This window comes from Neoarius graeffei, chromosome 5 (assembly GCF_027579695.1).
Source record: "Neoarius graeffei isolate fNeoGra1 chromosome 5, fNeoGra1.pri, whole genome shotgun sequence".
Classification (NCBI taxonomy): Eukaryota; Metazoa; Chordata; class Actinopteri; order Siluriformes; family Ariidae; genus Neoarius; species Neoarius graeffei.
In genome coordinates, this window is record NC_083573.1 from 37635584 (window position 1) to 37657975 (window position 22392).

General features: G+C 41.9%; 1 protein-coding gene across 1 annotated transcript; it reads right to left on the minus strand.

Moving 5' to 3' along the window:
* Positions 1 to 6059: 6059 nt before the first annotated feature.
* On the minus strand, positions 6060 to 20635 carry cdca3 (cell division cycle associated 3). Its single transcript, XM_060921609.1, has 7 exons — positions 20492 to 20635; positions 18269 to 18416; positions 16337 to 16451; positions 10914 to 11509; positions 10527 to 10836; positions 10339 to 10421; positions 6060 to 6366 (listed from the first exon to the last, which is right to left on the minus strand). The coding sequence occupies exons 2-7, from the start codon at positions 18404 to 18406 to the stop codon at positions 6274 to 6276; spliced, it is 1335 nt and encodes a 444-aa protein (XP_060777592.1). The 5' UTR covers positions 18407 to 18416; positions 20492 to 20635; the 3' UTR covers positions 6060 to 6273.
* Positions 20636 to 22392: the final 1757 nt, after the last annotated feature.

Below are 22392 nucleotides of genomic sequence, written 5' to 3' on the forward strand. Positions count from 1 at the left end.
TATCATTCCATGTTTTAGTGTAAGTATGAAAGAATGATCGCTGGCCATAGGTGTTTCTAAAGGCTGGCACTGTAAGAAGTGCCCTAGTTACTGATCTTGTTGTCCGCCCCTGTTGCATGTTAATTGTTGGAAGGAACACAGCAAGACTAGCTATGGGACAGTTTGATTGTAGCTGAAAGTAAAATGTCATAGCATGGGTGTTAATGTAGTTCTGAAAAGTAAGAGCATTTGAGTGGGTGAGTGCAGTACAGTGATGTGTCCAACTAGGAAGTTGATGGTGGATCTTAAATGCTCTGTTGTATAATCTAGCAATTGGTTCTGTGATTTCTTTTGTAGTGAGAGACCAAATAGGAAGACAATAAGATAATGTTGAAAGAATAATTGCGTGTAAATATGTGTGTGATACTGAGGGTGACAAATATGGTCTGATCTTACTATAAACATATAGCTTCTGATTAACTTTACTTGCTAACTTAATTGTGTGTTCTCTGTAAGTAAGATGTGAATCCAAAATTACACCAAGATATTTATAGGTTTTTGTGGTCACAAGGTTTTGATTTGAAAGGGTAATAGGGACAGAGATGGACAGGCTTTTCCTTTGGGAATAAAAATACATACATTCAGTCTTCTTGACATTGATGGTTAAATGATTTGTTTCCAGCCAATCATGAAGATGCTGAAGGTCAGATGATAGTTTTAAATTAATAGTGTTAGGGTCAGAATCAGAAAAAAAATAATAACAGTGTCATCGGCATACAACAAACAGTTTGAGAATTTACAAATGCAAGGAAGATCATTTATATACAGCAGGAAAAGTAACGGACCAAGTATACTACCTTGGGGAACACCCATATTACACTCTAAAGAGTCAGATCTTTCATGACCAATCTTAACAACTTGTGACCTATTAGTGAGATATGAAGACAGCATTGAGATCACAGAAGAAGATAACTGAAATGAGATAAGTTTGTCCAACAGAATCTGATGGTTTACAATATCAAAAGCTTTACGAAAATCAATAAAAATAGCACCAGTTATATGGCCTTTGTTTAAAGAGTGTCTTATGTGTTCTGTAAATAATAATAGTGCCGTCATAGTTGATCGCTTGACACGAAAACCATGCTGGGAGTCATTAAGCCAGTTTCCATTTTCAAGGTAAAAACTTAGTTGATTACAGAGGATTTTTTCAAGTAATTTGGACATTACTGGAAGGATTGATATGGGTCTATAATTTGATATACTAGTGGGATCATCAGATTTAAAGATTGGAATGATTTGGGCAGTTTTCCAATAAGAAGGAAAGGTAGACAACCTAATACAGAGATTTATAAGGTGATGGAACAGAGGTATGAAAGTGCTAACATGAGTAGACAGAAAGCTAGTATTTAAACCATATATATCACAAGAATGAGAGTTCTTCAAGGAATTCACTACTTTAAGCAGTTCATCCTGTGTGATCTCAACAAATGAGAACTGATCAGGTGTTAGGGAAGAAACACCAATATGATGAGAGGGAGTTGCAAAGTTAGATGCAAGTTCTTTCACAGATGTAACAAAATAATCATTAAAAGCTCTTGCAATCTTTTCTGAATCAGAGATAAGTGTACCATTAAAAGAAATCTGAAAATGTGTATTCTTATTCTTTACATTGTCTCCTGTAATAGTTTTAAGTGTCCGCCATAATGTTTTAGGATTAGAGGCAGCTTGAGTTACTTGATCTTTAAAGTAGGCCACCTTTGCCTTACGCAATTCAGCGGAACACTTATTTCTTATCAGTATGAAATCATTTTTACTTTCAGCTGTTTTGTTTAATCTATATGTTTTTAAAGAAGCAGCTTTTTGCTTAAGAAGCTGTACTAGTTCTAAATTAACCCATGGTAGTTTCCTCTGTCGAACATGCAATTTAACAGCAGTGGTGAACTTTTCGCGTACTGTCTCAATTTTGGTGTGAAATTGGGATAAAATTTGGTCAGGGTTATCCAAGGATAACTCATAATCCCAGCTGATGTTACTAATTTCATCATTAAACTGGGGCAGTTTAGAGTTTGGTATTTTTGTTAATAATTGGGGAATATGACTTTTTGGGGACTTAATATTTTTCCTTATAGCAAAAATGAGTGAGTGATCAGAAATCGCAGCATCTATTACTCCAGATATTCCATATTTAGAAGGCTGATTCGTCAAAATTAGATCCAAAACTGAACTACGGCTTTTACTATATCTGGTGGGGTCTTTAATTAATTGATGAAGACCAAGCTTCAGTGCTGCAGCTTTTAACGGTTTTGAGGAACCATCCTGCCAATCCATATTAATATCACCCACTATAATGAGCTCTTTCGTAGTGACTGATTTAATTATGCTCATAAGCTGCGTTGTATAGACAGTTGCACTGACATTTGGGGGTTTATAAGTAACAATAATTGTGATCGCGTGTTGCGAAGTTAATTTTAGAACTAATTGTAATGACTCTGATTCCATTTCGAATGGTATGATAGAGTGCGCATATTTCTGGTGTATATAAATAGCGACTCCGCCACCAGTTTTATCAGTGCGATCTCTACGGTACAGAGTGTAATTATCTATCGAAAGAAATGAGTCAGGGATATTGGATGTTAACCATGTTTCAGAAATTGCCATTACATGAGCTTTAGACTGCTCAAGCAAGATTTTAATTTCATCTAATTTAGGGGCTAGACTTCGTGTGTTTAAATGACAGATTTTAAGACCTCGGACCCTTCCAAGCTGACATATTGTTGTTGGTACTTTTTTAGGACGCGATGTTCTACGTGTTTTAACAATACCAGTGTCAGAATGTGGATCAGAGGTTAAGGGTAAAGAGATCGGGGTTATAAAGTTTTGAGGTAAATTAAGAAGGTCATTTGCGGCAGGGGACAAACTTTGCATTTGTAGCATTATATTGAATAAACCGAGTCTGTAACAGTTTACATAATGAGCATACAGTCCCCAGAGGTGCAATAGAGTCGGCAGGAAAACATTAAAATCAGGTCCCGGGTTAAGTTCAATATTTCCAATATATAAGAGAAGAGATATCAAAAGTCTCGAAGAGGTTAAAAAATATTTCACCCTTTTATCACCAGAATCCTTTGAATTTATCAGAGCCAGTGCATTTTTAGGAACCCATTGGTGGAAAATAAGGGCGCGTGTTGAGAAAGTCAATATCTGATGAAAAGGTGGTTGATAAAAGTAACCAGGAACAGACCAGTACTTGTAGTCCCAGGTGTCGGAGAAAATGTTTTGCGGTGGAATGAGCTGAGTTGACTGGCTAGATGGTAAACCCGCGTGCAGATGTCGGTGTCGCCCAGCAAGAGCTACGTGCCTCGGATTGCCAGGTGACCGTTGTTGGTGTAGGTCGGAGCAGTCTCCGCGCCAGCCGTCAGATCGGGCCTCCAAGCAGGCCATCAGCCCCTCGCAACCCCTGACTGCAGTAGGATAGGATCTCCAGAGCGCACCGAGCCCCGGCGCACAACAGGCCACTCGCCAGCTCTGCGACGTTGGGTATCCGACCAACCGGGTAGGGCTTTCACTTCCACAGCCAGGCGGGCAACACAACAGGCCGCAAGGTAAGTGACTATGGGCGCCAGCAGATGTACTTACAAACATGTAGAGTCCCAGCGCAACAATAGCGATGACACAGTTTGCATGTTCTTCCCGTGTCTGCGTGGGTTTCCCCTACAGTTAGGTTAACCTGGGGTGGCATTGGGCTGAAGTGCCCTTGAGCAAGGTACTTAACCCCCAACTGCTCCCTGGGCGGTGAAGAATGGCTGCCCACTGCTCTGGGTGTGTGTACGCGCGTGTGTTCCCTGCTTCAGATGGGTTAAATCCAGAGAATGAATCTTACTGTGCTTGAAGTGTGCATATGATAAAGGTTTCTTCTTCCCATATGGCATTACAGCATAAAAGTGAAAAAATATATGGTTTTCAGTGCGAGTGTAAATGGGGTATTATGTTACAAAGAGCCTCAATTACCCTGTTCACTGAAAATGCAAGCTCTCCAAATGACTTCAAGTGTAACTTCACCGCCAGCTATAAGCTTAACTCCACCCATTGCATAATTTTGAGCAATGCTTTATAAAAATGGGCAGGGGCTAGAGGAGTACATACTTTCTCTGATTTTTATAAAAATTTCATTAAGCAGAGAAATACTAAGCTGTTGATTCTATGTCAGCATCAACCTTGTAAGGTCCAGGGTGATTTTAACCAGTAGATGGCATTTTGAGCTATTTTCACTCCATAAAATGCCCATTTAAAAAAAAATGGGGTAATTTTGTCAATATTAAACACCAGCATTGACACGTTTCATCACAGTAGAGTCGTAACCTCTTGGCCTTGGAACAAGGCCATGTTTACCACTGTGAGACATCCCCTTTTCTCTTTACAACAGTCTGTAAACGTCTGGGGACTGAGGAGACAAGTTGCTCAAGTTTAGGGATAGGAATGTTAACCCATTCTTGTCTAATGTAGGATTCTAGTTGCTCAACTGTCTTAGGTCTTTTTTGTCATATCTTCCGTTTTATGATGCGCCAAATGTTTTCTATGGGTGAAAGATCTGGACTGCAGGCTGGCCAGTTCAGTACCCGGACCCTTCTTCTACGCAGCCATGATGCTGTAATTGATGCAGTATGTGGTTTGGCATTGTCATGTTGGAAAATGCAAGGTCTTCCCTGAAAGAGACGTCGTCTGGATGGGAGCATATGTTGCTCTAGAACCTGGATATACCTTTCAGCATTGATGGTGTCTTTCCAGATGTGTAAGCTGCCCATGCCACACGCACTAATGCAACCCCATACCATCAGAGATGCAGGCTTCTGAACTGAGCGCTGATAACAACTTGGGTCGTCCTTCTCCTCTTTAGTCCGAATGACACGGTGTCCCTGATTTCCATAAAGAACTTCACATTTTGATTCGTCTGACCACAGAACAGTTTTCCACTTTGCCACAGTCCATTTTAAATGAGCCTTGGCCCAGAGAAGACGTCTGCGCTTCTGGATCATGTTTAGATACGGCTTCTTCTTTGAACTATAGAGTTTTAGCTGGCAACGGCGGATGGCACGGTGAATTGTGTTCACAGATAATGTTCTCTGGAAATATTCCTGAGCCCATTTTGTGATTTCCAATACAGAAGCATGCCTGTATGTGATGCAGTGCCATCTAAGGGCCCGAAGATCACGGGCACCCAGTATGGTTTTCCGGCCTTGACCCTTACGCACAGAGATTCTTCCAGATTCTCTGAATCTTTTGATGATATTATGCACTGTAGATGATGATATGTTCAAACTCTTTGCAATTTTACACTGTCGAACTCCTTTCTGATATTGCTCCACTATTTGTTGGCGCAGAATTAGGGGGATTGGTGATCCTCTTCCCATCTTTACTTCTGAGAGCCGCTGCCATTCCAAGATGCTCTTTTTATACCCAGTCATGTTAATGACCTATTGCCAATTGACCTAATGAGTTGCAATTTTTTGTACCTTTAACTTTTCCAGCCTCTTATTGCCCCTGTCCCAACTTTTTTGAGATGTGTTGCTGTCATGAAATTTCAAATGAGCCAATATTTGGCATGAAATTTCAAAATGTCTCACTTTCGACATTTGATATGTTGTCTATGTTCTATTGTGAAGACAATATCAGTTTTTGAGGTTTGTAAATTATTGCATTCCGGTTTTTTTTTTTACAATTTGCACCTTGTCCCAACTTTTTTGGGATCGGGGTTGTACAAGGTCCTATTCTGTGTTGCAACAGTTCCTACACACTGATGAAAGTGAAATATAGTGCTGACAAGTTTTCAAAAGTTTTTTTTTTATATATATATTTTTGGGCTTTTTTCACCTTTATTGGATAGGACAGTGTAGAGACAGGAAATGAGCGGGAGAGACGGGGAGGGATCGGGAAATGACCTCGGGTCGGAATCGAACCTGGGTCCTTAGATTTATGGTATGGCGCCTTAGCCAACTGAGCCACGACGAAGGAAATAACCTTGGGTAACTTTAGTGTTACACTTAACACCAACATTCATGAATAAATTGAAACAAAGCAGCAAGTTTAAAATAACTGATTTTATTTACAAGGTTTTTTTACAAGGGAAAAAGGAAGACACTGATAAAGATGAAAGAAAAAGGAATGTTAAATGACGTACACAGCATACACACAAAGTTCACTGTACAGCTGCTTTGAGAGAGAAACTGGGCTCTATGTACAGAGCGTTGACTTGGAAATTTAATCGAAGTCCATTAGTCTGTCCACTGAATCCGTCTTCTACTGGTTCTCTTTACTGAGAGAAAGAACGAGAGCTCTTCTGTCCATCTGGCTAAACCTCTGTTTCTCCGGAGTAGAACCCTTCAGCTTCATCTGCACAGAAGAGAGAAATGATGTCCGTTTTCTCTAAAACGAGTCAGACTGCTGTGCACATTTTTCCAAGTTTGGAAATTAAATATCACGTTCAGACAAATGAAAGTCACTGACAGGGCAATTTGTACATCAGTACTCAAGTCGAACTACTGACCTTATAAATCGAGGATGTAACACACTCACTCAGCACTTTATTAGGAACACCTGTACACCTACTCGGGTCAGGCAATTATCTAAACAGTCAGTCAGTCATGTGGTAGTAGTGAGATGCACAAAATCCTAGAGATACTGGCCAGCGTTTGGACCCAACCTGCCTGGTGGCGGTGGTGTAAGGGTGTGAGGAATGATTTCTTGGCACACTTTGGACCTGTTCATACCAGTCGCTCATCACTTGACTAGCGTAGCTTCTGAGTATTGTTGCTGATCATGTGCGCACCCCCCCACCCCTTTATGACCACAGTTCACCATCTTCTAATGGCTATTTCCAGCATGATAAACATACCCTGTCAAAGCAATAATCGTCTCAAACCGGTTTCATGAACATAAGGAGTTCAGTGACCTTCCCAGTCACCAGATCCATCTCCGGGATGTGGTTGAACAAAAGATTCACAGCAAGGATGTGCACCTGAAAAATCTGCTGGAACTGACACGATTGCATTGTGCAATCTCATATCATCTCTAGCCGCTTTATCCTGTTCTACAGGGTCGCAGGCAAGCTGGAGCCTATCCCAGCCGACTACGGGCGAAAGGCGGGGTACACCCTGGACAAGTCGCCAGGTCATCACAGGGCTGACACATAGACACAGACAACCATTCACACTCACATTCACACCTACAGTCAATTTAGAGTCACCAGTTAACCTAACCTGCATGTCTTTGGACTGTGGGGGAAACCGGAGCACCCGGAGGAAACCCACGCGGACATGGGGAGAACATGCAAACTCCACACAGAAAGGCCCTCGCCGGCCACGGGGCTCGAACCCGGACCTTCTTGCTGTGAGGCGACAGCGCTAACCACTACACCACCGTGCCGCCCAATCGTGTCAATACGGACTAGAATCTCAAAGGGAATGTTTCCAACATATTGTAGAATCCATGCCATGTAGAATAGAGGCCATGCACAGTCACGTGACCCCATAGCAACAGTAACTATGCCACCATGACAGGGGGGCATGCTTGTAGTACTTCATTCAGCAGAGTTAGTTATTGGTTGGTATGGGAAGGTTTTACTGCGTTTTTGGATGAGCAAATCATTCTGAACAAAACAAAGACATCAGATTTTTTTTTTATTTACCAAAAGGAATTCATCAGCGGGGAAAGAACGAGAGATTTCTAAACATAGAGGGGGGAAGGGGGGGATTCAGCGGGACTCTTTGTCGAACGGAGAGGTAAAAAACCCGATGGTATGCTCATTTTATTTCCACAAAAGGTAAGAATCCCTCCCCCCCAAAAAAAAAAAAAAAAATCCACTACTACAGCAAGGTGCTCAATCTTATCCATTGACGTGAATGTGAGCAACACAGCGGCTCTGCAGAGCCACTTTCACTGAGGCACATTTACTATCACGGATCCTTCAGAGCGCATTGTGGGCGCACTTGGGACCCAGTCAATATGGGAAACACCCGATACTGATCAGAGTGCAATCAGCATGCTGTTTTCACACAGACTTTGAAGTATTCCGTCAGGTCTAAGTGCAGGAAGTGTGTTTATTAACAGGCGTGATATTTACAAAAACACAAGCGAAACCGAAAGCAGAGCGAGTCATAAACATGGCTAGGACCAAACATGACCATGATCATGATAATACTTCACAAAGCCTCGGTGTCCTTATGTATGCGCGCTGATCGCGCTCAAATCAGCATCAGGTGTTTCCCATAACGACTGGGTCCCAAGCGCGCACGCGATGCACTCTGAAAGCTCCCCGAAGGTAAATGCAGCTCTGCAGAGCCGCTGTGTTGTCACTCGTGAAATTTTTTTTTTTTAAATTATTACCTTCGTGGAAACGAAGTGAGCATACTATAGAGTTTTAAAACTTTCCGTTCAACACTGAGTCCCGCTGAATGTCTCCCATGCCCCCAATTTTTCCCTTCTACGTTAAGAAATTTCACTAGTTCCCCCTTTTGGTAAATTAAAAAAAGTCGTCGTTTGTTTCATTCAAAACGATTTGCATGTCCAAAAACGCAATAAAACCTTCCCATACTGATCAACAACAACCAAGTCGGCTGAATGGAGCACTACAAGCGTGCCCCGTCATGGCGCCGTAGTTATCGTTGCTATGAGGTCACGTGATGGTACAAAGCCTCTATTGAGAGCAAAGAGAGGCTCTACCCAGTCTTATAGTGTTCCTAATAAAGTGCTCAGTAAGTGTAGATTAGAGCCCTGCACTCCCGCGGGACTCCCACGGGACCCGACGCAAAGCAGTGCGGCGCGGGACAAATTTTGAAAGCTCATTGCGGGCGCGAGCAGGAGGGGGAGTGCACAATGCGGGAGAGGTGATGAGCTGCAGTCCCGCTAACTAAAAACGTGTTTAAAATAAAATTTATAAATTATTATTTTATGTCTATCATATATAATTTATGCTGGATATTTTATTTGGCATTAATAAAAACATTTTAAGATGCCTAAATTTGCAGATGTGGTCTAATCTCGCGTACGTTTCCGATTCCTTTCCGCTCTTCCGTGTTTGAGATCTCCGATCATGGCAGAAGAGCAGAGCTCCTCTAGTGAAGCTCACAATGGGTCTCTCTGTAAAGCCTCAGCTGCGCATGTGCGCACCCTCGCTATGTGCGCTAGATGAAGGATCGGTCAGTGGAGAGCTCAGCTAAGCTCAGCATGTTTAATTCCCCAAGCCAATGACAAGCTCTTTCGTGAGAAATAACGCGAACGTCTGCATCATGCGGGATTTGCGGGCGGGAGCGGGACTGAAAATCATAATTCTTTGCGGGAGCGGGTGGGAGCAGGACTGCACAATGCGGGAGTGGGCGGGAGCGGGACTGAAAATTCTGTCCCGCGCAGACCTCTAGTGTAGATTATAAATGGGAAGGAAAAAAAAGGTCAAGTTATTGGCTGAAATATACTGTTCCTCTTGTTTTTTGGGAATAAATCATTTAAACATTTAAAAAAAAGGAAAAAACCCACACAGTCTGGGCCTACAATCTGCAAATGACAAATGGCCCTTTTCCACTACCCTTTTTCAGCTCACTTCAGCCCGCTTCAGCTCACTTCAGCCCAACACGGCTCGCGTTTCGACTACCAAAGAACAGCACGACTCGGCTCGCTTCAGCCCTGCTTAGCCCCTAAAACTCGCACGGTTTTGGAGTGGGGCTGAAGCGAGCCAAACCGAGCCGAGTGAGGCTGGGGGCGTGAGCAGACACTCCCCTGTGCACTGATTGGTGAGGAGGAGTGTCCTCACACGCCCACACACGCCCCGCGAGCGCGCTGGGATCTGTAAACACCGCAAACCCGGAAGAAGAAGAATTACGAGAATTTCTGAAGCCTTATGCGCCTCGCCTCATCTATACGCTCTTGCCAGTATCTGTTGGCGTTGTCGGTGACAACAAGCCACAGCACCAAGACCAGCAACACTAACGACTCCATGTTTATTGTTTACTATTCGGGTCGTGAGACTACCGCTTAAAAGCTCACTGATGTCACTGTTTGCGCTGCTTAACGACATCACGTGATGTCCACCCACTTTCGCTAACTCCACCCAATGTGTCCACCCACTTCCAGCCAGCACAGTTCAGCGCGGTTGTAGTCGAAATGCAACTCCAACAGCCCCGCTCAGCTCGACTCAGCCCGACTCAGCACGGCACGGCTCAGCCCGACTCAGCCGTGTTTGTAGTGGAAAAGCGGCATTAGAATCTCACAGTGCAAGAGGCTGTATAATATACGTGCTGCTGACTGGGACAGTGTACATGAATATGAGAGAGTGAGTGAGTGTGTGTGATACAAGGAATGAGGGATAAAAACCTGTGTATTGTTGCTTCTAGGTGAATTGGTTTCCTTGAGGATCTGCAGAGGGGATCTGCCTTCTCCAATCAGAGTAGAGATGCCTGTAGGAGAGAAATAACACCTCACTAATGACCGTCACCAAGCTAACGTACTGACCAACATACAGGAAAGAAAATCCACCATTCTGGAGGACAAAATCAACTTGCCTCTCTGCTTCTGTTTGAGCACAACCTTATTCTCATTCTCATCATTAGCTGGTCTGCAGGTGGACAGCGGGGAAGAGGGTCCTCGAACCCGGCTCTTAACTCCTCTAGCACGGACACCTGTCGCTCCAAATCCCACACCCAGCCACTGGGGCTTAAACACAGCCTGGCTTGGGCTGCAGGTGTCAAACCTGGGGACTTCTACAGCAGACGGTAGGACTTCACTCTTGGCTGCTTCAGAATTGTTCAGCTTTGACTTCTCGGATGATTTCAGACCTTGCTCTGGCAGTACAGGGATTTCTTCTATGAAACACTGCGCACAAAGGAAAGACGTTCAAAGGAGGTTTCAAAAACAATATCAAGAAGTTCTGCTCTTGACTGAAAACATACCGCTTGCTCAGGTGACTGCGGAGCGTCAGCAGTCCTTGGTGATAAGATGGCTTCTTGGACAGGAGTAGACTGGACAGGCATACAGGCGACGCAAGGAACCGCGTAGGAGTGATCCATATCTTGCCTGCTGTCCAAAGGAGGAAGAGGAGTTGAAGGACGCTCCTCGACTGAGGGGAAAAACTCGGGCGAGTAAACACCCTCGCGGCAGCCGAGCATGCTGAGGCTGAGCTCCCGTTTAAGGGGGGACTGGCCCAGGAGGACAGCTTCTTCAACCTCATCAAGGTCAGTATCCACCCCGACCTCAACGGGAGCCTCACCGACCACCACAAACAGACTGCTGGAGAAGGATCCATAACCCACGGAAGAGCTGAAATCTGCCGGAGTAGACGGACAGTCGGTAGTTGACACGCTGAGCGAGTCGTGGGAATGAGGTGGGAGGAGAGGCTCTTTGGAGTTCACCTCATCCTGCTGTTCTACAGTAGGCAGACTGTTTTGCTTCAAGGGCGCAGTGGGGAGTGGAGTGGAGGCAGAGTCACCAACCATCACATCATTAAGGAAGAACGTGCTCAGCCGACGAGCCAGTGAGCTGACCGCTACTGCAAGAACACAGGAAGACGGTTTTACAGCAAAGTTAATGGTGCAAAAATTTAATTCTGGTTTCTCCTTCATTAAAACTGCCTAGGAGACGAAACTCTGGATGTTTGAAAAGACGTAAACTGAAGTGGGGCGAGACATGGCCCAACGTTACAGCAGTGATCAGTAATATTTAAGCTCTCGCGAGACTCAATCTCCTTCAAGATTTACCACGTCATTTCTTGTATGACAGGAAGGCTCATTCGTACACGTTACGGCCTCGAATATGCTTTTTGACCCTACTATAGGCTTCCAAAGCCTGTTCAGAAGATTGGATGGAATTCACATGCACTGCTTTTAATTAACCCATTCTCTTCCATTGTGACTGCCCAGCATGTCCTCTGAACAGAAGCGTACTAGCAGTGGGCGCTATGGCCGAAAACTTAGGACACTGTAGCAACGCCAATTGTATTGGTATCACTAAAATGGGCTGTGCATTCAACTTGACCAAAATGTCAAATATAGGGTGTCGGTATTCTTTATTCCACTACAGAAGAATAGGTCTGAATAGGCTATGGTCTGAAAGTGAGAGAAACAGCCTTGGGTCCAGAGAGCTGCCGGTTCGATCCCCGGGACTGGCAGGGAAAAACGTGAGGGAAGTTGAGTGAATGAACAGCACTTTCCCCTCGCTCTGTATTCGTCGCTGAAGTGCCCTTGAGCAAGACACCTAACCCTCAACTGCTCCCCAGGTGCTGTAGCATAGCTGCCCACTGCTCTGGGTACGTGTGTGTGTGTGTGTGTTTTCATTGCTTCAGATGGGTTAAATGCAGAGGAGGAATTTCACTGTGCTCAAGTGTGCATGTGATAAAGTCACAAGTTAAAACAGACAGATTTAACTCATTTTAATAGGATCATATGTAAATATGAATTAGCTGTTTAATTACCAGCATATAGAATTTGCTAAGCGTTTTTTGATTCTTGGCCTCTATGAATTTTTAGTGTTTATTATTGTACATTTTTTTCCCCACCTTGTTGTGTAAAATAAGATATATGGGTCTTATTTACTTAAAGCCTGTTGATTGAAACTAAGAGGAATCATAACTGGAACAAGCAACCACCATACTGCATTACGACTGTGTACAAGTGCTCAGGCGAACACACATGATGCGTGTTCTTTTGATATACACCCATTGGGTGCAGGACTCGGAAAGGTGCTGCATACATGTCAACCTTTGGTCAATCAAACCTGTATAACCAACCTCCAAAATCCGTACAAGATGCAAATTAAAATAATTTACCTAAAATTTGAATGATAATTAACAATGATATATCCCAGTTACTTTTTATTCAATATTAATAACAAACCTTCAGAATGAATACAAAGCTCCGATGTTTGACAAAAACACAGTGTCACTCTAATGTTCTGAATTGTACTCCATGACAGCTTTTTTTAGCAGTCTGCACCAATACCTCACGAGGCTGCATGTCACAGCAAGTGTCTGTGTTGATCTTGCCGGAGTGCCCATTCAGAATCTTTTCAGTCGCTAGTGAAAGTCGCTCAGGTGGAAATACGCGTTTCAGACAAAATGTTACTTCCCGGTTGGTGGGATTCTCGCAATACGGTGTGCGCATGATCAAAAGTGGAACGAAGTCTCGCTACCACAAGATAACGCGCGATTTCATAAGACTCTTTACTGGCTGTCTGTAGTGTACAGTACGTTTGTAAATGTTATGCGCTCTTATCATCGTGGGAATTGATTATAGCTCTAAATAAATATTGAAGTTTTTTTTAAAGAATCCGTATAACTATTTGTATGCCTATATACTACGTTTATTGAATCAAATCCGTATAAAATACAGACATTCCGTATAGGTTGACAGGTATGGTGCTGCGTAAACTGAACTGATTGTGTTTAACTCCAGACTAACTTGCAAAACAAACCACTTAAAAGTGCATATCACGGGTAAATTCAGGAGCAAGATCAATGCAATTCTCCTATTTTATATTAAACTTTGGTCAAATATCGGTCACATTTTGCGCAATACCAGAAAAATTCAGTTGAAATCAAGCCATTTGAGGCGAATTGGTCCGCCTTTGAAAAAACTTGACATTTGGATTTCCCGGCAAACACTGATTTTCGTGACACCTCCTTCTGAATCGTACGTCAGCGCTGGTTTGTTTATGATAAAAAAAAAAAAGGTTTTCTGCAAATTTCTTCATTATCAAGTAATTATTAAAATGGTTAACAGATGCATCACAGGAGGGTGTAGCAACACCAATCTTGACGGGATTAGTACTCATCGTTTCCCAAAAGACCGGACAATGAGGGAGAAATGGGAGCGCGTGGTCTACACAGGCTGTGCACTGAAACCGTGCAAAGCTCTCTCAACCTGCTGGCGCTTCCGCACGTGACGTCATGAATCTGGCTCCAGACTCGCTTGGGATTTTTCCAGACGCGTTATTTTTTTTTTCCTGCTGTAGACAGATGGCCTTATGCAAAATTACCCTTCTGGATGAGTGTGTAAAGGGACATACTTTCATATAAAACAAAAAAACAAATTGGTCCAGAATATGCACTTTAAGACTTAGCACACAGTCTCATGGAACTAGAAATCATCCAATGAGAACACACACTTGGTAGTGAATTTCAATCAAAAACACTATAGTTTACCACAAAAGTCACTAATTTCCAGTAGTTTACCATTAGACGCTGGATTGGCTTAAACTTGAAAGGGAGTTGGTTCCTGCCCAACCACCATTAAGCAAAACCTTTCCACTGGTGTCTGTAGACATGTATGGATGCACCCTGGTTATAGTTTATCACACAAACTTGCCAAAAAGTTTGATCTCATGAACTTCAGAAAATCAAGACAAAAACCCAGTAAAAAGGTGGGCGTTTCCATAGCTTTACAGCAGCTACCTGTGAGATAGTTATACTACACAGTAAAACTATGTAGAGAGAGTCACAAAGAAATGAACATGACTTGAGGCAGTGTGCGGTCCTACAGTATTGTGCAAAAGTCTTTTCCCCCTGTCATACAAACTGTGTTATAGATTTCTATTTTATGACTCCTAGATTATCATCAAGTCACTACAGAAATATTTTTAGTTTGTTTTCAGGCACAAAATTAAATGTCACAAAGAAAAAAAAAAAAAAACCACCACCATAATGAAGGCTACTGGGTTTTGGTGTTGAATTAAAGTGCCATTCCACCATTGGATGTATTCTTTGGCATAAAATACAATATATTTTATGACAACATGACTAGACAGAGAAATCTTTTAGCTTCAAAATGATATATCAAACATAATTTGACAACGACAAGTATATTAATTTTGCGACCAAAGTCACCTACCCTTTTAATTTCCGTGCGATAGTGAAACGTGATGTCATCGGCGGGTTCCCCTTCTTGTGTACCACGTGTCGGTCTATTTTTAGACCAGGAAACCCCCAAAGTGAGAGAGTCATTTCTCCTTGTATATGGGGGCCAAAAAAAAAAAAATTGCGAAAAATTGAGTTAATCTTTCAGTTAGCTAGATTTATTGGTATTATTTTTATCGCGTTCTATCCGCCATTGCTGATAATATGTGCCACGTCACACGGTACACAAGAAGGGGAACCTGCCGATGACATCACGCGCAGAAATTAAAAGGGTAGGTGACTTTGGTCGCAAAATTAATATACTTGTCGTTGTCAAAAAATTATATGTTTGATATGAGTGATTCCACGCTTATGGGTACTGAAATGGGGACATGAACTTATTTTTAAAAATTCACCTAAAACCATTTCTTTTTTTTTTACCATCAGGTCACAAAACATGTAATCTTTAATGAATGATATGTTAAAAGATAACTTTAATTTTCTGAGATGTAATAAAAACATATTTATATGCCAAAGTCAGAACGTAACAGAAGTGTTGTGGACATATATATTCTCAATTTTAACAATGTAGAATTACTTTTTGAAACATAGGAAGGTGATGTTTTAGCAAATAAATTAAATAAACATGTGTAGTAGAATAAACATACACATTCTTTCAATAAGATTAACATGGTATATAGCTAGATTGTAATTAATTTGTAACAGACGCGAGATGGACAATCGTAACAGAAGTAATGTAACGGACATCATTTTGGAACTCATAGGCTTGACTTTGGCATATAAATATGTTTTTATTACATCTCAGAAAATTAAAGTTATCTTTTAACATATCATTCATTAAAGATTACATGTTTTGTGACCTGATGGTAAAAAAAGAAATGGTTTTAGGTGAATAAGTTCATGTCCCCATTTCAGTACCCATAAGCGTGGAATCACTCATATCATTTTGAAGCTAAAAGATTTCTCTGTCTAGTCATGTTGTCATAAAATATATTGTATTTTATGCCAAAGAATACATCCAATGGTGGAATGACACTTTAAGAAGCAAGTGTGAGTCAAAGTGTCCAGAAGAACTGTGGCTGGTTCTGTAAGATGCTCAGTAAAACCTACAGCTCATTTCTCCATAAAACTGCACTCACCGGACCGCAGACTACTAATTTTTTAAGCAAAGGGTCATCTCACACCAAATGTTAACTTTCATTTATTATGGCTTACTGCTGTTTATAGTGGGTTTTTTTTTTTTTTTAAAGTGTTGAAGTTTTTTTAAGCCATTTTTGGTCTACAGCATTTCTTTGCACGTGCCTAAGACTTTTGCAGAGTACTGTACATTTCCAGAGGATAATCATTTAATCCAGAGTTCAAATTCAACTGGCATATATCTTGTGAACTTGTAGAATCTGTGCAAAATTAAACAAAAACACATTAATGTAAACTGGAAACCTATAAGTTACAAGCATCCCTGTTCACCTTTCATACTATCCTTTAGTGGAGTGCGAACAATGCCAACTGTAGGTGACCGTGGATCAACATGCACCGGTCTAGCTTCTTGAACTTCTTGGACTGTCAAGGGCGTGCCATTCACCTGCAACCCAAAAAGACACAAATGTTTACAACAGGGACACAATCCAGTTAATATGCAAGTTCAGGAACACATAAAATAAACAGGTAGAGTGTCTTGCAAAAAAGTATTCATCCCCCTTGGTGTTTGTCCCGTTTTGTCGCGTGACAAGCTGGAATTATAACAGATTTTTGGAGGGTTAGCACCATTTGATTTACACATCACGCCTACCACTTTAAAGGTGAAAATTTATGACAAACTAAGATGAAAAAACAAATCTGAAGTGTGCATAGGTATTCACCCCCACAAAGTCAATCTTTTGTAGAGCCACCTTTTACAGCTGCAAGTCTCTTGGAGTATGTCTGTATTAGCTTAGCACATCTAGCCACTGGGATTTTTGCCCATTCCTCAAGACAAAACTGCTCCAACTCCTTCAAGTTAGATGGGTTGCATTGGTGTACAGCAATCTTCAAGTTATGCTACAGAATCTCAATTGGATTGAGGTCTGGGCTTTGATTAGGCCATTCCAAGAGGTTTTAAAACGTTTCCCTTTAAACCATTCCAGCATAGCTTTAGCAGTATGTTTAGGGTCATTGTCCTGCTGGAATGTGAACCTTCATCCCAGTCTCAAACCTCTGGCTGACTCAAACAGGTTTTCCTCCAGAATTGCTCTGTATTTAGTGCCATCCATCTTTCCTTCAGTCCTGACCAGCTTTCCTGTCCCTACAGATGAAAAACATCCCCACAGCATGATGCTGCCACCACCATGCTTCACTGTAGGAATGGTGGTCGGCGTCATGGCATTTCCCATGATGGCCAAAAAGGTCAATTTTAGTCTAATTTGACCAGAGAATCTTCTTCCATGTGTTTGGGGAGTCTGCCACATGCTATTGGGCAAACTCCAAATGTGTTTTCTGAAGCAATAACTTTTTTTTTGCGGCCACTCTTCCATAAAGCCCCACTCTGTGGAACGTACGACTTAGTGGTCCTATGGACAGATACTCCCATCTCCGCTGTGGATCTTTGCAGCTCCTTCAGTGTTATCTTTGGTGTCTTTGTTGCATCTCTGATTAATGCCCTCCTTGCCCGGTCTGTGAGTTTTGGTGGGTGATCTTCTCTTGTCACATTTGTAGTGGTGCCATGTTCTTTCCATTTTGCTATAATGGATTTTTTGGGGGGGCTTTTATCACCTTTATTGGATAGGACAGTGTAGAGACAGGAAATGAGCAGGAGAGAGAGACACAGGGAGGGATCGGGAAATGACCTTGGGTCGGAATCGAACCCGGGTCCCCGGATTTATGGTATGGCGCCTTATCCACCTGAGCCACGACACCCCCTGCTATAATGGATTTAATGGTGCTCCCTGGGATATTTTTTTAAATAACCCAACCCTGATCTATACTTCTTCACAAAGGTCTCTGACCTGTTTGGAGGCTCCTTGGTTTTCATGTTGCTTGCTTAGTAGTGTTGCAGAGTCAGGGTCCTTCCAGAACAGGTTGATTTATACAGACATGACAGATCATGCGACACTGATTGCATACAGGTGGATCTTAATCAACTGATTATGTGACTTATGAAGTGAATTGGTTGGACCAGCTCTTATTTAGGGGTTTCATATGAAAGGGGGTGAATACTTATGCACACTCCAGATTTCTGTTCTTTCATCTCAATTGTTTGTGTCACAATAAAAACAATAATGTGCACCTTTAAAGTGGTAGGCATGTGTAAATCAAATAGTGCTAAACACCCCCAAAATCCATTTTAATTCCAGCTTGTAATGTGACGAAACAGGACGAACACTTTTGCAAGAGGCGGTTTTATTTTATTGACTAACTGGCTACCTGGATAGGTGTGCGGTTGATCCCACAGGACGGAGATCGAGGATCTACAAGCTGGTTGAAGTGTCGAGTCTTAAGCCGATGGATTGGCTCTGGCTTGGGTGTCGATGCCACAGCCATCTTGCTCTCACTGGTACCCATGATTCAGCTTCTATTTTAAAAACGATAAGAGAAAAATAAATAAATAATGCGTTTTCAAGCAGCTGACAAATGAGAACATATTAAGTTTGCATGTATTCATAGAAGCTGCAGTAGGAAAAAAAAAAAAAGATGAAATAAATAAAGTTGGTCATCAAAACAGCTGTCATGGACATTTTATATAATCCTACACTGAAACTGTATAGACTTGTGTGAGGTATTTGTTGAATATTGTGCAAGATTTTACACAACCCTATTCCAAAAAAGTTGGGACAAAGTACAAATTGTAAATAAAAACGGAATGCAATGATGTGGAAGTTTCAAAATTCCATATTTTATTCAGAATAGAACATAGATGACATATTAATGTTTAAACTGAGAAAATGTATCATTTAAAGAGAAAAATTAGGTGATTTTAAATTTCATGACAACACCACATCTCAAAAAAGTTGGGACAAGGCCATGTTTCCCACTGTGAGACATCCCCTTTTCTCTTTACAACAGTCTGTAAACGTCTGGGGACTGAGGAGACAAGTTGCTCAAGTTTAGGGATAGGGATGTTAACCCATTCTTGTCTAATGTAGGATTCTAGTTGCTCAACTGTCTTAGGTCTTTTTTGTCGTATCTTCCGTTTTATGATGCGCCAAATGTTTTCTATGGGTGAAAGATCTGGACTGCAGGCTGGCCAGTTCAGTACCCGGACCCTTCTTCTACGCAGCCATGATGCTGTAATTGATGCAGTATGTGGTTTGGCATTGTCATGTTGGAAAATGCAAGGTCTTCCCTGAAAGAGACGTCGTCTGGATGGGAGCATATGTTGCTCTAGAACCTGGATATACCTTTCAGCATTGATGGTGTCTTTCCAGATGTGTAAGCTGCCCATGCCACACGCACTAATGCAACCCCATACCATCAGAGATGCAGGCTTCTGAACTGAGCGCTGATAACAACTTGGGTCGTCCTTCTCCTCTTTAGTCCGAATGACACGGCGTCCCTGATTTCCATAAAGAACTTCAAAATTTTGATTCGTCTGACCACAGAACAGTTTTCCACTTTGCCACAGTCCATTTTAAATGAGCCTTGGCCCAGAGAAGACGTCTGTGCTTCTGGATCATGTTTAGATACGGCTTCTTCTTTGAACTATAGAGTTTTAGCTGGCAACGGCGGATGGCACGGTGAAATGTGTTCACAGATAATGTTCTCTGGAAATATTCCTGAGCCCATTTTGTGATTTCCAATACAGAAGCATGCCTGTACGTGATGCAGTGCCGTCTAAGGGCCCGAAGATCACGGGCACCCAGTATGGTTTTCCGGCCTTGACCCTTACGCACAGAGATTCTTCCAGATTCTCTGAATCTTTTGATGATATTATGCACAGTAGATGATGATATGTTCAAACTCTTTGCAATTTTACACTGTCGAACTCCTTTCTGATATTGCTCCACTATTTGTCGGTGCAGAATTAGGGGGATTGGTGATCCTCTTCCCATCTTTACTTCTGAGAGCCGCTGCCACTCCAAGATGCTCTTTTTATACCCAGTCATGTTAATGGCCTATTGCCAATTGACCTAATGAGTTGCAATTTGGTCCTCCAGCTGTTCCTTTAACTTTTCCAGCCTCTTATTGCCCCTGTCCCAACTTTGAGATGTGTTGTTTTCGACATTTGATATGTTGTCTATGTTCTATTGTGAATACAATATCAGTTTTTGAGATTTGTAAATTATTGCATACCGTTTGTACTTTGTCCCAACTTTTTTGGAATCGGGGTTGTACACCACAGCACCAGAATATGCAATATAAAGAAAGATTATAAAAATACTGAAATATCAATTACACTGTGCATAATATCAGGAAACAGCAGCTCTGCCTAATAAACAAACCTGCTTCCTACAGGCTTACACCAGGAAACCAGATAAAACATTAATAAAACTAACTCGGGCTGGAATTAATGTACATGCTGCTAGCTAAGCTAACTCTGCTAGTTAGCCAGCACACTGTGTGTTGTGTGTTGAGCTCACTACATAAACAGGAGCTCCTTAGCTTGAACAAACAAATTAATAAGTGAATATTTAATACAAATCTACCCACCTGAATGTAGTGTGTTCTACAACAACTTATTTCTTCGAAAACTCTTCCCTCAGTATACTTAATTCTTTTTTAAACTTCACAATACAAAAATCTCCAGAGCTGAAAGTGTGGAGTCGCTCCTCAGCTGCACCTCTCTCTCTCTCTCACACACACAGCGTCTATTTAAACCGCGTGCAGCCATTTTCAAACCAGCCAATGAGAGGCAGCGCACGTGCAGATGTCCGCTCACTGATTGGCTGAGAGCTTCCCATTCCGCGGGGGTTTAAAATGGTTTGAAACATAACACAACTAGTGAAGGAGACTTTGGTTCTTTTCACTGAGTCAGATCATTGACTCGGTTCACCATTAGGAACCGACTCTTTAAGCTCCCGAAAGAGTCTTTACGATTAAAAAAAAAAAAACAAATTGCCCCGTTTCAAGCGAAACAGCATGGTTTACACACAAAACAAACTAACAAATATAATCCGGCTCATATGTCCGAGTCGGTTCCCAACGGTGACCAAAAAGAACCGACTCGTTCGCTTATAACACACAGTGGTGCTTGAAAGTTTGTGAACCCTTTAGATTTTTCTATACTTCTGCATAAATATGACCTAAAACATCATCAGATTTTCACACAAGTCCTAAAAGTAGATAAAGAGAACCCAGTTAAACAAATGAGACAAAAATATTATACTTGGGCATTTATTTATTGAGGAAAATGATCCAATATTACAGATCTCATCTCATTATCTCATCCAGTGGCGGTTCTAGACCAAAATTACTAGGGGGCCGAGGTGGGGCCAGTGTTTTTTCAGGGGGGCACATAAGGAAAAAACATGGCAATATTTAAGCGTTCAAAATGTTTTGTTTAGTTTATTTAAAACCAAAACAAAATACATTGAGCATAAATACAATGAGATAAACATTGTCTCAATAGCCTAAACATAAATTGTGCTCAATAAATCTTAAAACCATCTCTTTTTTGTAAAATAAGATTTCTATTTTTGCATACAATGAACCTTTTATCTGTCCAATGACACTTTTTAAATTCACAGCATGAATGAATTTTCTTTTTCACAGCATGAGACTTGAATGTACAATCACTATCTTTATCTAAATCACACTGTCATCATCTCACTCTTTCTTTATGTACAGCAGGGGGGAAAATAGAAAGAAAAAATAAATTCACATACAGTGGTCTCAGAATCACCCTATAGCATTCACAGCAGGCTGAAACACTACAACAACAAGATTCTGCGATTGTGACTCCTTGAGAAACGGTCTACAAATGCATCAAGGTTCAAAGCCTTGGACCTTCTGGATTCAATGCTGAGCACACCAAGATTGCTTAGACCAGGGGTCACCAAACTACGGCCCGCGGGCCAGATCCGGCCCGCCACCCCCCTTTGACCGGCCCCCCAGCCCCTCTGCCCCCCATCACTTGAACCGGCCCAATGAGGCAATCCCCAAAAGTGGTCATGGCCTATTTTTTTAAATTGCTTTTCGGCAAATAATAACATGTCTGCATCTTGTATTTTGTTGATTTTATCAATTAAATTGATATTTAGTTATAAAATGAACTATTCATATTTTCCGAATTTTCGTCATATGCTCGCGATCAAGCAGTGACAGGCAGCGCACGCGCAGAGAACTGTCAGTGTTCAGGACAGCAAAATGGCGAGCGGTCAGCGAAAAGCTGACAGAGAGTGCAGAGTTTTTAAAGAACAGTGGACCACCGATTATTTTTTCGTTCAGTGTAAGCAGGGTTCGAATTATAAATTTGACCCTATGGGGGTCTCTATTTAAAAAAAAAAAAAAAAAAGCAATGCATACTCGCTCTCCTGGACCAGCGCACTTTTGCGCACTGCAGTGCACAGCTTTCACACACAGGCGCGCGCATGCACGCACCCACACACACA

What these genes read in the sequence shown, in the direction of transcription:
- cdca3 (XM_060921609.1), bottom strand. Translation starts at nt 18,406, where the DNA reads ATGGGTACCAGTGAGAGCAAGATGGCTGTGGCATCGACACCCAAGCCA. An exon ending in CGCAGTCACCTGAGCAAGCG is followed by an intron (nt 10,837 to 10,913) that starts GTATGTTTTCAG and finishes CTTTGTGCGCAG; the next exon opens with TGTTTCATAGAAGAAATCCC. An exon ending in CTAGAAGCAACAATACACAG is followed by an intron (nt 6,367 to 10,338) that starts GTTTTTATCCCT and finishes TCTTCTGTGCAG; the next exon opens with ATGAAGCTGAAGGGTTCTAC.